The 15,725-nt window shown below is 44.8% G+C and overlaps 1 protein-coding gene across 1 annotated transcript in view; it reads right to left on the bottom strand.

The window, feature by feature from the left end:
- Window positions 1–1,889: 1,889 nt before the first annotated feature.
- FAT3 (FAT atypical cadherin 3) overlaps window positions 1,890–15,725 on the bottom strand; it is a 595,653-nt gene continuing 581,817 nt past the window's right edge. Inside the window, 5 exon segments of the mRNA XM_027776536.1 lie at window positions 1,890–7,590; window positions 8,221–8,256; window positions 8,856–8,915; window positions 11,555–11,668; window positions 14,573–15,228. Of these exon segments, the coding sequence (XP_027632337.1) occupies window positions 6,968–7,590; window positions 8,221–8,256; window positions 8,856–8,915; window positions 11,555–11,668; window positions 14,573–15,228 (1,489 nt within the window). The 3' untranslated portion in view covers window positions 1,890–6,967.

Below are 15,725 nucleotides of genomic sequence, written 5' to 3'. Positions count from 1 at the left end.
ATCACCGTGGTGTGGGGCTGAAAGACAGGAGACTTCCAACATTTCCAACACTCACCTCTAATAAGATCTTCCTCACGAAAGCTACTAAATTTACCAAACTAAGGAAGGATTTAGAAGACAAGGGATTAGCTGGAGACATCATTAATTAATTTTCCAATCAAAAACACTTAATGAGGTCCAGATAGGGACTGGGAATCTGGGATGCAAAGATAATGAAGACGGTACTCTGCATTCAAGCAGCGTTTGGTGCGGGTGGGGAAGTGGCGTGCTGGACTTGGCTTGCAGGGGCTGGTGAGAGCCCTTAAGCTCAGGGATTTTGTAAACCAGGTCCCATTACCTTGGAGTTTGAAATCAGCCACTATAGGAGTGAGTATTTGTGCACAGAAATAGGCAAATGAAGCAAAGTGGTACTTCCACTTTCAGCTAGTTTTTTTTTTAATATTTTTTAAAAATATTTTTTCTTTATTCATGATGAAACTTGTGAGCATGTACATGTGAGAGAGAGGAAGAGAGAGGAGGAGGGAGAGAGGAGCAATGACCACAGGCCTGGCCACATGACAATCTCCCTCCAGGCCTCGGATCAGCCAGGTGTTAAACACTGACCAGGAAGTGGAGGCCTGCAGTGCAGTGAGCTCTTGAGACCAGCTGTCAAGTGGATGAGTTCCTACCCCTACCTTGAGGCCGCTTTCCAGGGAGTGGCCCATGGCTCCTGGACCTAGGTCAGGGTGGGGTGGAGGGACTTTTGCTGCTGGTACAAGAAGGGTCCACTCTAGTAGCACCCTGTGGGCTTTGAGGAGGGGCTTTTTTTTTTTTTTTTTTTTTTGCTTGTGTTCAGTCTGCAGGCACTGGCCCTCTTTCAATGAGGCAAAGCCAAGAGCTTTCCTCCCTTCTGCCCTTCTGCAGTGCTTCCTGGTTTTAGGCTCACTTCCTGAGCTTCTCCAAATGATCAGCTTAAGCCTGATCCTGGTCTTCAGTTTCCATATGTATTATAACTAACTTTCATTCCATTGGGAAAAATGTCTGGAGCCTTTTGGAGGAAAATTCAAGTACTAATGGTGTCCCAAACTCGATTATTATTATAAGAGGAGAACTGGAGCTAATGCCTGGAAGAGGGGGAGCTACATTCAGGAGGAATTTCTGCCGGGTGGGACTTAATGGTTCTTAGCTGTTCAATCCTCCAGCACGCCTTTCCTCATGATCAGTGAAAAAGCCCATAGAGTAGGTGACCAGGAAGAAGTAATAAAAGATTTCAACAGATGTTAAGTCTTTCTGAAGGTAAGTCTCTGAAAAAGAAAAACAAAACAAAAGAAAAGGGCAGATTAATAAAACAAAACAAAAACATCTCCTCTGGACCAGAGAAGGGAGTCTTCAAACTAGAGATTCCTCTGAGGGATAGGCCAGGGCCAAAGTACTTTGGTGCTTCCAACAGAACCTACAGAAACATCCTACATGCCATACAAGCAATGAACTAGCGATAAATAAAAGGAGGGGCTAGTGGTGGGGTAGTGGTTAAGACACTAGACTCCCACATGGCTGATGGTGGTTCAAGTTCCTGACCCGGTGGCTTAAAACTCATACTGGGTGTTATTTGCGTGTGTGTCCAGAATCCCAGGAGGAGAATGAAGGAGAAGGGATTGCAGTGTGGCCATCCTCCCTGGGGGGTGATTTCTCATTTTCTGTTTCTCTGTCTCTCCAATGAGTGCATGAGTCCATAGCAAAAGTCTCTCTCTCTCTCTCAAAAAAAAAAAAAAAAAAAAGACAAATAAAAGGAAACACAGAGTCAACACAATGGCTAATTTCAGTTTTTTCATTTTACTTGAAAACTTGTTTTAACCATCAAATTTTTGCAGTTACAAACCTGTACAGTTGTTGGAACTTTCGTTTGCTTGTTTTAATTTTTTTCTTTTGCTTTTCTTTCCTTTTTTTTTTTTTTTCTTTTTTAGAAAAAGAACACAAGACTGAATACTGCCAACAGCAATATATGCAGGAACAATCCGTTTCCATAAGGTTCCATAAGGGACAAGATTCACTTTAAGTGTTAGCCTTCCCCTTTGCATAAGGATTGGTGTGTGATGTGTGTGCAAGTTTAGGTGAGTGTGCATGTGTATGAAGAAACGCTATACCTCATTCAGACGCTGAAGTGGCATAAAAATCAGGTACATAACAACTAGGCAAACACATTCATTTTAAAGAAAAATCAATAGAAACACTTTCCTGAAAACAGAGAAAGTTCAATGAAAACGATAGAACCAAAGGAAGGGTACAGTACATTTTGAAATGATTACAAAACATAAATTTCCAATGTAAAATCTTTTCTTTTTTTATGTGTGTGTAGTTACCTCCAAAGTTTGCAGACCAACAGCGTGGGTGATTTAGAATTATATTCGACCCCCCAAATTAAAGCATCCTGATAGGCATCAAATATAGTATCTACAAAAGCCTGGAAAATTGAAACCATTTATATACAATTTTATAAACATTTTAAACACCAAAACATACATCTTTTACAAACCAGCCTGTTTGCAACAGGTAAATGTACAAGACAATCTCTCTGATACAGTACTTAAAAAGAACTGCTTCCATTTCCAAACACATTTGTTACTCCGGAAATGCAGTAGTATGGGCTCATAAAATTGTTAAATAGTAGCAATTCAGGTATTTGTTTGCTGAAAGGGTACTATGGTACATACTAATGGGTCCAAACACGCTCCAAATGACTATACGATTCTCTAGTGCATTCTAAACACTTGGAAGAGACTAATTATGGCCTTCGTGTATTATTACATACTTGTAATTATTGCTTTTCATTATTACATAAGGAAAGGAATATCTTATTCTTTTCCTATCTCTTAGCCAGCTGGCTAAATATTGACTGATGCCAAACCCACACATGGTGACTTTAAACTCCAGCATCATACAACCAGAAGTTCAAAGGCATGGTAGATTTTCATCTGAATCATGTGCAGTTGAACAGTGTGGGACGCAAACCAGCAAAAAACACATAACCACCTTCTCACAGACCACACAAAGTGATGAAGAAATGCCTCTTCGAATCTCTGTTTCCCATGGTTTGAAACTAAAAACATAAAACACAAAAGCCTAAGCACTTCAGCGTTATCTGTGTACAGGGAGGGCAGCTGAGTGAAGAGGCTTAGACAATTATCTGGACGATCCATGCAAAGTGAACACTAGATCTTCCTGAATGATTTCACATAAAAGTGTCTACTGGGTCTGATGTGATTTATTCTGATAATCTCTTTTCTCGATTCCCCTGACTTGGATGATGTAGACACTGCATTAGTGGAGGTAGTGGGTGGGGATGAGGGTGGGATATGAGCAGAAGCAGAGTAGATATTCTACTGGTTTTTAATCCAGGCTGGTCTAGGGATTTCCAAGGGCAGTTCCAGGTAAATCCCAGGAGCAATTCCCTCTCCAGGCCTTCACGCTGATTCTCTGGTAGGTGAAACTCAGGAGCATGGCCTCGACCTACTCATAGTATGGTCTTTGGCTCTGGTATTCTATGAACACGCAGGACGTGAGCATGTGCGAGGTGGGCATGGAGTGGAAACTCAGCAGCAAATCTCACAGAGAAAAGGAAATGAAAGAAGCCCCTCCTTTACTCATCTCTTAGTGCCCCATAGCTCCTGCTCCATCTGTGACAAACACTAACAGCCCAGCTCCTCTCGCCCCAATCAGGGAGTGTGCAATACAGGTAAAGTGCCTGCAATGGGTTATGCTAATGGCTTCTAGGAGGTGACACGTGTGTGTTAGAAAAATGGGGAAGACACTGATTGGCTTGAATAGTTTCCATGTGGCTTATTGTGGTGGTGGTGGTGGTGGGGAGGGTTTGGGGTTTTCTTCCCAGTGCCAGTGCTAGTAGGAAGAAAAGAAAAACAAAAAACAAGAAACAAAAAACAAAAACAAAAACAAAACAAAACCCAAAAAACAAACAAAAGAACAAGGACAAGAAATGTTCCTGGTAGGTAATATTATAGTCGAAGATTCACTACAATCAATGACTGGTCTGAGTTCAATTCTATAACTATCATTCCATCCCCATCTTAGACACATTCATTTGGCAAAAGCAGCATTTTGATGAATGTCAAAGAAATGTGTGAATTTTGTAACTGCACCCTTCCTGGTGGAGGCTGCAAGGAAACACAAGATCAAGAGGCTTCTAGGGAAATGTTCTCTGTGTATTTTCTTTTCTAGCAAATCTAAAAAGAGGAATAATGAGAAGTCAGAGGGTCCATCAGAGGCAGATGGCTACCATGCCTGAGTCAGCGAGTGGGCGAAAATGCTATGTAACAAGAATACTAGAACACTGGCCAAATGGACAGGCTCTTGTTCTTGTTCAACTACTGAACTTCCTGTGTGAGCTTGGGCAAGTCTCTTCCCCACTCCGGGCATGTTTCTTTTTTTCTTTTCTTTTCTTTTCTTTTTGTTTTTTATAAACTATGGGATTTGGACTGGCAAATCATAAGGACCCTTCCAGTTCTTGGAACGTGAAGGTTCCTTGGCTGGTCATCCTACCTCGTTCTATCTTGACCTGTCTGCAAACCATTTTGTCCCCTACAGGGAAATCCGATTTTCCAGAAAGTGAAGAGATGTGTTTAAAGATAATGAATCAACACATAACACATAGTTGTCTGGTCTCTATTTAGCTACAGAGTTATTCTGCAGAAAATCAGGGGATGATATCCAGGAGAAAGAGGTATTTTATATAGGTCAGAGCAAAGGGTGGGCACAATTTTCTTCGGTGACTTCACAAGTGCATTAGGATCTATTTATTTCTTCATTACTGTGTCAGTCAGGCGTTCTCCCTCTAAGAGATGCTATGTAAGCAGCAGTGACCCATTGGCATTAATCTCATTCTAATATTTCCTGGGGGCAAGAAATGAATTGTTGGTTTTACTTTGATGGTTTTTATGTCATTGCATTATTAAAAGTATAGCAATGATTCTATTCTAGACCATTAGTTTGTCATTTTCTCTGTGACTCTTGCAAATGTGCTTCTTACATAAGAAAAATACCAAAGACTTTATTCTTGAAAGCAGCCTTAGTGAAATTCATTTATTTTAGAGCCACAGTGTAGATAATGCCTTCATGAGTAGATCTGGCCAAGAGACAGGAAGAGAAAGACCGAAAACCTATGCAGCATAGCCACTGACGAAGTTTGCGAAGAAAAAGAGGTTTTTGCTTTTGTTTTTACAACAAACGTTTAGAAACACCGACTCCTACAGGGAAGTGAAGTGGGTTAGACACAATTGAAACAACTGAAAATATATTTGAGTGGACACGCAGACTCAGGACAGTACAATTTACACACCAATGCCGTTAAGTCATCAGAAACTGTGGACACAGATATTTGCTCACTAAGCAGAGTGCAAATATGCATTTCTTTACCGTGGCCACTGCCGTGGCTGCTGTAATGTGACTGAAGCAAAGACAGAAAGTCACTCGGCTTGCCAACTTTACAGGTTGTGAGTATTGAGCTACTGTATTTCCAGTGGAATGATTCTCTTGTCAATTTTGGAAAGATACGGTCAACGCCTACATGTCAGATGGGAGGAGAATTCCCATGGTGTAATCAAACATTACGTGTTTTCAAATAGAGGTTAGTTCTGGAAAATTATAACAAAATACTGTTTTCAAAAAGCACAGTTTTGCTTTAATATAAATGGCAGTGCCAAAACAAAGTTAACTGAACTGGAGTAAAATATGGCGTTTGGTGCTTCTCTAACATCACAGATATCAGAGAAATTGGAAGGTATCCCTGCTAGCAGGATTTTCATCATGGTCCATTTCCTAAAACCTTCATGTTCGCTTTCCTCAAGAGCAGCCTTATTGAGTGCAAGCACGTATTTGTACATGGCCCAGACACACACACTACTATAATCTATACACGACAGCTAATCTACTTTCTTTTTCTTCTCTTTTCCTTTTTTTTTTTTAACATGTATATTGGTGACTCTACCAACTTAGAATAACATACACATTTTATCTGCATTATCAAGAATTGTGATTATCCAAGCTGAAAACTCTCAAAGTATATTGTTTTTTTTCTGGAATTTTTGAAATCTGCTTCGGCTTCTAAATATCTCTCATTCTATGAAAGAACACACAAATTGAGACCAATTTTTGCAATAATGTTAGAATTGTAGTTAGAGCCAGTAATGTTTACCAGAAAGCATAAAACCAGATAATCACATTCTTTCTAATGTGTGAACATTAACCTTCTCCCCAACCCACAAAATGGAGCCCCAAAAGCCTCCCATCACTCCTCCTTGATAGCCTTCTCAAAAATCATAAAACCCAACTCTATTATATTGGATGCTTAACATAAACAAACAAAAATAACCGAGCATACTAAACATGTTATTCGAACCTAATTTTATAGCTGAAAATTGGGCAGCTTATTCAAAAAAAAAATAGAGTTGATTTTTGCAGGCTTCCGCCCATTTTCTTGTTTGTTTCATAGTATTTCCTTCTCTTTCCTTTCACCTAAAAGACTAACTTCCAACAATCATCACTACTATTTCCATTACTATTTTCCTTTCATTGGCTCAAAGTTACATGCAACAATGCCTCTTTGATTGCTGCCAGTTACTAATACTGTAAGGATCGAAGCAATAACACTTTCCAGGGCACGATACCACAAATCATACAAGATCAACTGTGTAACTTAGTGGGTGAATTAATCCCCCCGCCTTTGCCTTCTTAGCCAGGAACAAAGGTATCTACTGCAAGGATTACCAGTTACTTCCCAGAAGCAATTTCTGAGCCTTCCATTTTCACCCGGCTGGAATCAAGCTTGCTTGTGACAATACGACTTGTGAAGAAGTTCCCAGTGGAAAACACTGACTTCCTTCTCATTCCACAGACCACGCTCCGTGGAGACACAAGCCTAGCCAATCTCCTTCCACCTTCCCGTAACAAACAGGGCAAAGTACTCAAGATGTGTCCCCTACACTTGGGTCTGGTGCTGAGTCTCCATAAAGGGGATGTGAAGGCTGGTGAGGCTGAGCTCTCCCACGCTCTCGTAGTCACTCATGGCTACTTCAGAGTCATCAAAGCCACAGTTGGCCGACACATCTGAGGATGAGGTGCCTCTGGAATTGTGCAAAGACAGAGATACGCTGTCTGCTGGGCCGGGGGCCTCTGTGCCCTGGTTCATGCTCACTGCAAAAGTACTAAATTCGCAGCTGGCAGGCGGGCCCCCCAAATCCGTTTCGTTGGGGAATGGGTGAGGAGGGAGGTACTGGCTAGGGTGGCCCTGGGGCCTCCTTCTACAGTCTGGGCTCAGCGTGCTGGCCAGTGAGACTGGCTGTGAGGGTGGCAGGGCTTCGTATTGGTCTGGGAAGTCCTCTGGCAGGGGTGGGGGCAGCTGGTCCTGACTTAAGAACTCCTCTTCGTGAGGGGGTGGGTATTCGCTGTCGATATCATAGCCACCCAGGTAGTAATCGCTTTCCAACTCCCGTGTGCTGCCCTGGTGCGCAGACCCTCCATCCTGGTTCTCATAGTTGGGCACTTCCTCTATGTCTGACAGGCGGGCTCCAGGCATCCAGTCCGAGGTGTCCCAGTGATAGGCTGTAGAGAAAAGCCGAGACAGTTAACTTCTTCCATACTGGAGTTGGGGAAGGGCTGGGAAGGGAGCAGAGAAGGGACCTGACATGCAACTCTTAATTATCCAAGAGACCCTAAGAAGCCATGGTGATCCATATGCTCCTTGTAAGGGTCGATTGGGGCCAGTCATGCTCTGGCCTGGGGTGAGCAAGGTGATGGCAACTCGGAGATGGTGCCTGGTTCCCTCAAAGCCTCACACTCAGCCATGCCACGAGAGATGGCCAGTGAGGACAGGCTGAGGAAACACAGCCCCAGGATCCTGCCCCCACCCCACTCCCTTTTGCTGTCCACACGCTACGTGCAGAACCATGCTGGCTACATGCTTGCAGAGAGAGAAGCATCCACTGCAGTGTGGAACAGGAGGGCGGAGAGGTGTGCAGGCAGATGGATGAATCACACGCACAGGGATGAGGCTGGAGGACGAATGCCTATGGAGCTTTTGCCTCCAATGCTGAGCACAGGAGGCGCCTGGAACATGCAAATTCAGATCAAAGAAACTCAGAAAGGGATGGAGGGAGAGGGACAGAGCAAGAACGAACTGAGCAATGCACAATGCAGAAATAAAATGTGTTGCTGGGGTAGTAGCAGAGTCACCTCTGTTGTAGTTCTGTCCTTGGTCCATGACAGACACTGTTTAAATACAAAGTGAAAAGAGAAACTGACAATCCGAGCCGTATAAAGAGAGATAAAGCAGATGACTTAAAACATACTCTTAAAAGCCTACGGGCTAGGACTAAACGTAGCTATTTGTATTTCTTCCCATGGTTATTTAGGAAATAAAAAGATAAATCCCATTTATACCAGGTCCTAATTTTATTAAGCCATGAATAAAAGTTACCTGATTGAAATCAATATTCATGATATTGAAACTTCTGTGATTTCTTAAATATTTCCAGCTCATAGTAGGTGATCAATGAATGCAGGCTGAACATAAACAGGAATTTAGTATTCACTTGAATTCCAACTAACTAGGTACTCTTCTCTGAGAGAGCATTTTATAAAAAGAATACCCTACATATGAAAAGAATTATGAACTGGATTTTGTTTTTTCAGAATTGTAAAATTCACTCCAATCTATGGAGAAGCATCAAGCACTTGCCTTGAAACCACCTGCTTACTTTCTGCTGGTGCCAGCTGATTAAAACACTCAAATTAACAAGGAAGCGACATGTCTAAACAGATAACTCTTTACACAAAGAAATACTATGGAAGAAAAAAAAAGTAAATACCTTCATTCTCTATAGTATCAACTACATTGTTGACAAGCTGAATGACAGTCACTATGGATGCTTGTGGTCAGGAAAAGTCGACAGAGGGAGAGGAGGGACAGCTTCAGGTTAGTTGTGTATTTTAAACATACATCACGTTCTTTTAAAAACAACAGCAGCAACAACGAAGGTGCAGCATGCAGACACCCAAAGCCTTCCCACCATCTGTCCCTTAGGGAATGCGTCAGTAACATTTTTATCTTGAGGGTCCAGGAGATTCTTGGAACTGGAGAGAAACAACAGCAAATCTGGAGCCAGTACTCCTCAAAGGCCTGATTGGCAGGGACGACCAGGTCATAAATTCACACCTCATGGCCCAGTAAAATCAATCTAGGGAAGCAGTGGCTCATCAAGTTCATGCTAATTTCTCATTAGCAACTCCCAAAGGCTCTCAGAGGAAGACCTCACTATTCCCAGGGATAATTATCTGTTGGTCAGCCATCCTGTTCTGAACCAAATGCCAGCAATGGAGGATAACCTTTGCAGGACTTATATTGACATAATACCATTGAGAACTCAGAGCCACCCAGCTCTCAGCTACTGGTGTGGACAGAAGTCACCATTGGCCTTCAAAATTGGAAAGGAGGGTCCCAATGGCGGCACATCAGTAAAGCATGGTGCTCTGTAATGTGAACTACATTGGGGGTGGGTGGGGGGTGGCGGGATTGTATGCCCATGATCCAGAACTGGCCAAAGCTGCTGGTGGATTGTGGCATGAGGACCCTATTCAGGGTGCTATTTCTCTGTCTTTTTCCCTCATGGAAGAAATAACTAAATAAAGTTTGGGGAAAATAAATTGGGAAGATGTCTGTATGGGCTGCCTTAGCATCTGATATCAGCAGCTTGCAGAGAGAAGATTAGGCTTAAAACGAACTTGATCAAAGTTCCTAACGCCACCCATTTTAGAACCAACCAGAAAGTTAAGCATGAAAGGACATGTGTGTGACCTTAAGGGTACACTCAGCAGAACCTATGGCATAGTCAACCATGCCTCATTGCTGGAGCTGCAGCCTGGAGTTTGGAAACTGTATTCTTAGATACCTTTCTTTATTATAGATCCCAAAGCAGCCAAAGCTTTTCTTCTGGCAGAGAAAAGAGGAATGAAGGATGCACCAAGGCAAATGGATCTGGGGGTGTGCTCTTGACCAACAGAATAATCAGAGAAATCCACTGTCCTATGGTTTGTAATCCCAGCAAACAGACACCAGGAGGCAGCTGTACTTCTTAAGGGTGCCACATGCTGGGGGGAGGGGGGTAGTGAAAAAAAGGATTTTGCCTCCAAACAGATTTGGAGGTGGAGGTAGGGACAAAAGACTACTTTGCCTCCATGAATACATCTAAGGTCTTGAAGTTTATTTGCTCCTATATTTACCTAGGAGGGGAGGACAATGCCACTTTTTGTACTCCTGGGTACAACATGCCAGCCTAGGACTCAGCATACAGAAGAAACTCAGAAAGGGTTTATGGGTTGAATGATTCAATAAATTAATAAGTATCCAGTTTTTGCCAATTGCCGATAAATGGGAAAGCCAGATGAAGATTAAGGTAAGGCTGCCTGGCTTTGTAGATGACTACTTGACGATATTTACCGTGTGGTGGTACACCGTCACTGTTCTATGGCTGATGTGGCACCCTTATCCTGTCCAGGGGGGAATAACCCACCTCTCAGAGCTTGTTTCTCAGCTCAGATCAAGTCTACCATTAATATCAGGTTGTCAGAAAAGTCACAACCTATTTTTCTGTTTTTCTATGCAAAAATGTACCAGGACTTTTCTGACAACCCAATATTGTCTCCATTAGTGTAAATTCACAAGAGGATGAAGGAGCATCACACAGTCTGTGAACCACAAGGAACTGTGTGCACATTTCCCTAAAGGGGAGCCTCACAGTTTTTAATAAATTCTCCAAAAGCCCACGACTCTATAGACTGTAGGGGGATGCAACTTACTAAAGCTGCCTCTGGTTCTACAGGAAAGTGATCTTGTCTCTGAACTCACTTTTTTTTTTTTTTTTTAAGGTTTCTTTGCTACAGAGTGTGTGTGCTCACTGGAGAGACACAGAAGACAGAGAGACAGAAAGTGAGAAATCACCCGCTGGGGGGATGGCCATACCACAATCCCTTCTCCATTTTCCTCTTGAGATCTTGGGCATGTATGCACCTGCGCCCAGCATGAGTGTTAAGATGCCGGGCCTGGGACCTGAACCATGGTCGACTACATGGGAGTCCAGCGATGTAACCATTACACCATCTGCTGGTCCCTGAACTCGGTTCTAATGCTAGGGAGGCTGGATGTATGGTGAAGAGGGAAGAGATTATCAATAAAATAGAAAAAAAGGGAAATCACAGTGTTCGCTAGAGAGAGTCCATTGGGATAAGGTAGCTCTTTAGTGAATCAGATCAGAGGACTCACTTCTGGGGACCCAGGGGACTCCATCAACCATGACACAGATCCCTGAGTCTGCTCACAGATACATGTTAACAGGGGCCTTTTCAGTAGTGACGTCCAACAATGGAGTCAACTAGAAAGCTGATGAACAGACTTGAAAGTCTGTGACCATGTCAAGAAACAAAAGCAGTCACATCGCCTCCCTCCCCACCACTGTCTCCCAGCACAAGGGGCAGAAGCCACCCACAGAGAGCAAATCTGAACGTTTCTTACCGTTGTCATCACCAGAATCCGACTGGAAGGAGCTGAGGGACTGGACTTCAGAGTTGCTGCCTTTATTACTGCCTGCAAAGCAGGTCACTTCTCCTGCATCATCAACCCCTTTGTCTTTGCGGACAGCCAAAGAAAAAGCAGAAATGACACGGTTACCTTGTACATATTTCTAGTTCTGCATCTCTCCTCCCCCGCCTGTCTTCCCAACCTAGTTCATTTCTCGGGGCTCTTGCATTTGCTTCGAGAAAATAACTTAGCTCTACAATAGAAAATTGATTGTGCCATTGGGGGCAAAGGTCTGTCAATCAAGTGATTTACATTATGGATTCAAAACCCTTAACCCTTGGTAAATGAGCTTCCAAATAGCTGACAGTGGAAAGTAAGCTGTTTCCTCCCCAAAGCGAGGCGACTGAGTGAAGACTGAGAGGAGGATGAAGTGGCTGCATTGCTCTTTGCCATTCAGAGCTAATTTATATCATTTACATGAACCGATGTGGTGTCAACACCAGGTTAAATGAGATTACTTTTAAAATAGGGGTATAAATATTTTATAGGCAAGAATGCCATTACATTTATCCTAACTTCCATCTCTGGGGAGCGTGTGGAGTTTTCAGTTCTGCCTTGCAGAGGGCAGCATCGTATCATTTTTAGAAAGGAGAATGGTCTCGTCCTGCATCCCGTCTGCAAGGAGGGCAGTAAGCAGTGTGGATGTGCTCCTAGCTTCATACTTCCTCCCTCTTCGCTGTACAAAGACATCCTGAACCACTCATACATGCGCGTACTCACACATGCGCGTACACACACACACACATACATACCGGTGCTCCTTTATTATTTGATGGACCGAAGGAAGCAATAAAAACAGCCCGTATCTTGAGGTTGTCAGTGCAAAATGAATTAGTCGCCTAGAGATCATCTCGCCAGCCAACTCTGCCTTGCTTAACAAAGAAGGAAATGTATTCCATAAAACCCAACAACACTTTGGGGGGAACTGTGAGTGTTGGCCTGAGGTGGATTGTGGAAATAAAGCCGTCACATCACACGGCAGGGTTGGGGGTGGGGTGTGGCAATGATCACCGGGGAAAGCTGCAGATCATCCGGTAACGTGATGGTACAAAGAGACGCAGATTTGGGAGTAAGGGAACAGTTGTTCCTTTCCGCGGCCACAGAAAACACCGTTCCTTCCACGAAGGTGATGTTAGAAGCAGGCACCGTGGCTCAGCGGCTGCTGTCAGACACTGCAGCCACAGCAAAGTGATGACTTGGATAAACCACTGAGAGAAGTTGAGAGTGACACGAGAGAAATTCCCCACCAACAGACACCCCACAGAAAATACAGAGATGTGCCCCATGGGGGTACGACAGGTGTGTGAGCTCAGCCCGGGTGCAAGGATGGAAGGGACAAATGACCCACCCTTGTGAACACGGTGTCAAGCATGAACTCCTTTCTCGACTCCTCCATTTACTCCAAACCCCTTTTCTTACTGCTAAATGAAAAGGAGCCTAGTAGCTAGTAGTGGATTGGCAAAACCAGAGAAACGTCTAGCTACAGATCATTTGAGGGAGAATGTATTAACGGATAAGATCCAAAGGTAACTACTGATAATATGCAGGTCTACGGAAAACTAGAACCAGCAGACAGCATGTCAGGGCAGCACTGAAATAGAACGAACTTGTCTGTCCTTCTCTGTCATTACGATATCCCCTCCCTTTTACATACTTCTCATTTCTCCTTGATGAAACTCCCAAGAGCAGTGCTAATTAAAGCAGGGGCTTTGGAGCCTGATACCAGGTTTGAATCCTGACTTGTTCTCTTGCTAGTTACATGCCTTTTTCACTCCTCCAAGACAGTTTCCTCTTTCATGAAATGATGACTTGGTAGCAGTGTCTACATGGGACAGCTGTGACAATTTAGCACCTGTGAGTTGAAGCAACACAATAATGGTCGCTTCATGTTCAACTGCTGTCTTTGTCACCAAATCTCTTTGGCCTGAAATCTTTGCATTCTAGCTTTTGCCTTGATGACTCCAGTAAATTGCTCCTGGGATCCTAAGAATCTCTTTCTCTTTTTTAATTGCCAGAGGACGTGTGTGCTCACCAGAGAGACAGAGACAGAGAGACAGAGAGGGAGACAGAGATGGAGAAAGCACCCTCAATGTGGCGTGGTCATGCTGCAATCCCATCTCCACTTCTCTATTCTGTCAGGATCTGGGGGCATGCACACACACAATACTGGCATGATTCTCCCATAATCTGAACAGCATTTGTTTATGTGGGATCCAGTTCTTTTAACCAGTATGTTACGGAGCTGGCCGGATCCTAAGAGTCTTCTAGGCCCATGCTCAGCATTTTATTTTATTTTTTAGCTTGTGTCCTCCTCCTTTTGCTCATTTTCACTCTGAGACTAGAGGTGTTTTCTTCTCTGACCTTCCAAAGCACATGTTTTGTGCAACGCTCATGTGTCTGATATGCTCTGTCATGAGAGCAAGGATTGGAGAACCCGGAATACCCAGACTGGATTGCTGATGCCTCTTAGCAGTGTGGCCTTGAGCCTGTGCTGTTACCCATTCTAGCGCTTTTCTCCTGACTGCACATGGGAGTAGCAGCCAGCGCAACCATCCCGGGCTGGTGAGCGCATTCAATGCTGGCCAACTCCGTGCATGCAGCACCTCAGCCCCTTCCCTAAAGCACTGGGCACACCACAGGTTCTGGTAAACATGAATGGAATAAAGAACGATGCAGATCTTCATTTTTGAAAATTTGCTGGAAGGCTCGTGTGCCTTCAGGAGCGGGGTAGGGGTAGTGAGAAAGCAACTCCCGTGGGGCACAGTCACCTTACAATCCTTTTTCCTCTGTCTCTCCCTCCCCGGATTGGGCATGCACATGCCTATGCCCAGCGTGTTTCTCAAGCTGCTAGATCCAGGACTCAAACTGCAAAGTTACCCATGTGGGACCTGGCTGCCTTAACCACCACGCCACGGGCTGGTCCAATAATGGTACATTTCTACTGCTACTCACTCTCAGTTCCCGTGTCCCAGCCGTTCTTCCGGATGGAGTCGCAGTCGGAGCGGCAGGGTGACACGGCAGGGAGGTTTGGGGCCACGCTGCACACGACCACGCCGCGCCTGGCTGTGAGGATGCGGGGTGACTCCGGGTGGAACGTGGTCATCTCCTGGTGCTCGCCCCCCAGCCCGTCCACGATCTTGTCCAGGTTGCTCCTGGAGTCGCTCTGGAAGCAGGGGGTGTAGGCCATGGGGCGCACGGGGACCTGCGGGGGCCCCACCTCCTGGTAGACGTTGCGGCCGTCCCCGCCCCCGCGCAGGTTGCGGAAGGGGATGCCGTTGCTCTTGTTGAGCAGGGCAGCGGTGGCCGGGTCCTGCACCAGCGTGATGTTGTTGCGTGAGTAGTTCTTGCGGAAGACCTTCTTGCGGAAGACGATGAAGAGGACGATCAAGATGAAGATGACGAAGAGAACCACTGCGATGCCGATGAGCTCCTCCTTGCCCACGTAGGAGTGGCCGGCCTGGATGTTGGGCACCACCACGGGGCGTAGCCCACAGTACTGGCCCACGTAGCCGGGCGTGCAGTTGCAGAGGAAGGAGCCGAACACGTTGACGCAAGAGCCGCCGTTCTCACACTCCTCCCGCTCACACTCGTTGACGTCCTCCTCACACCTGCAGTGAGGAAACACACAAAAACCCTCCTCACATCAGGGCCTGCAGGCACAGGCCTGTCGACAGGAGCGTGAGAAAAACCAAACATCTTTACAAGACAGTGAAGCACCTGAAGGGTACAGATGAAGCATGATGAAAATGTTTAATTTAGGGAGATGGGCTCATTTAGGCATTGCTCTGCCGGCCATGGCATCATCGTGCACTGAGGTGTCCCTCCCCCCCCAACCTGATCTCTCCTGCCCGACCTGGGTTGGCGGAAGAGAAGAGGCTGGTGGAAAAGAACGGAAGCCACCAAAGAGGCCAAAATGCATTTCAGAATTTAAACGGTGCAATCTGAGTGAGGACATACGGGACATTTCTCTCCCATTCTGTAGAAGGCTGTCTTCCCCAAGAGGAGTCTGTGCTGGCTAGGACATAACAGGAATGAACTATAGCAGTGTTTCATGGTGAAATACATGGCTAGATAAATTTACACTCACACTAAATGAGACAAAGAC

The sequence above is a fragment of the Tupaia chinensis genome, unplaced genomic scaffold (genome assembly GCF_000334495.1).
Source record: "Tupaia chinensis unplaced genomic scaffold, TupChi_1.0 Scaffold000680_1, whole genome shotgun sequence".
Taxonomy (NCBI): Eukaryota; Metazoa; Chordata; class Mammalia; order Scandentia; family Tupaiidae; genus Tupaia; species Tupaia belangeri.
Note: the sequence above shows the minus strand (reverse complement) of the source record. Positions and strands in the feature narration are given on the sequence as shown.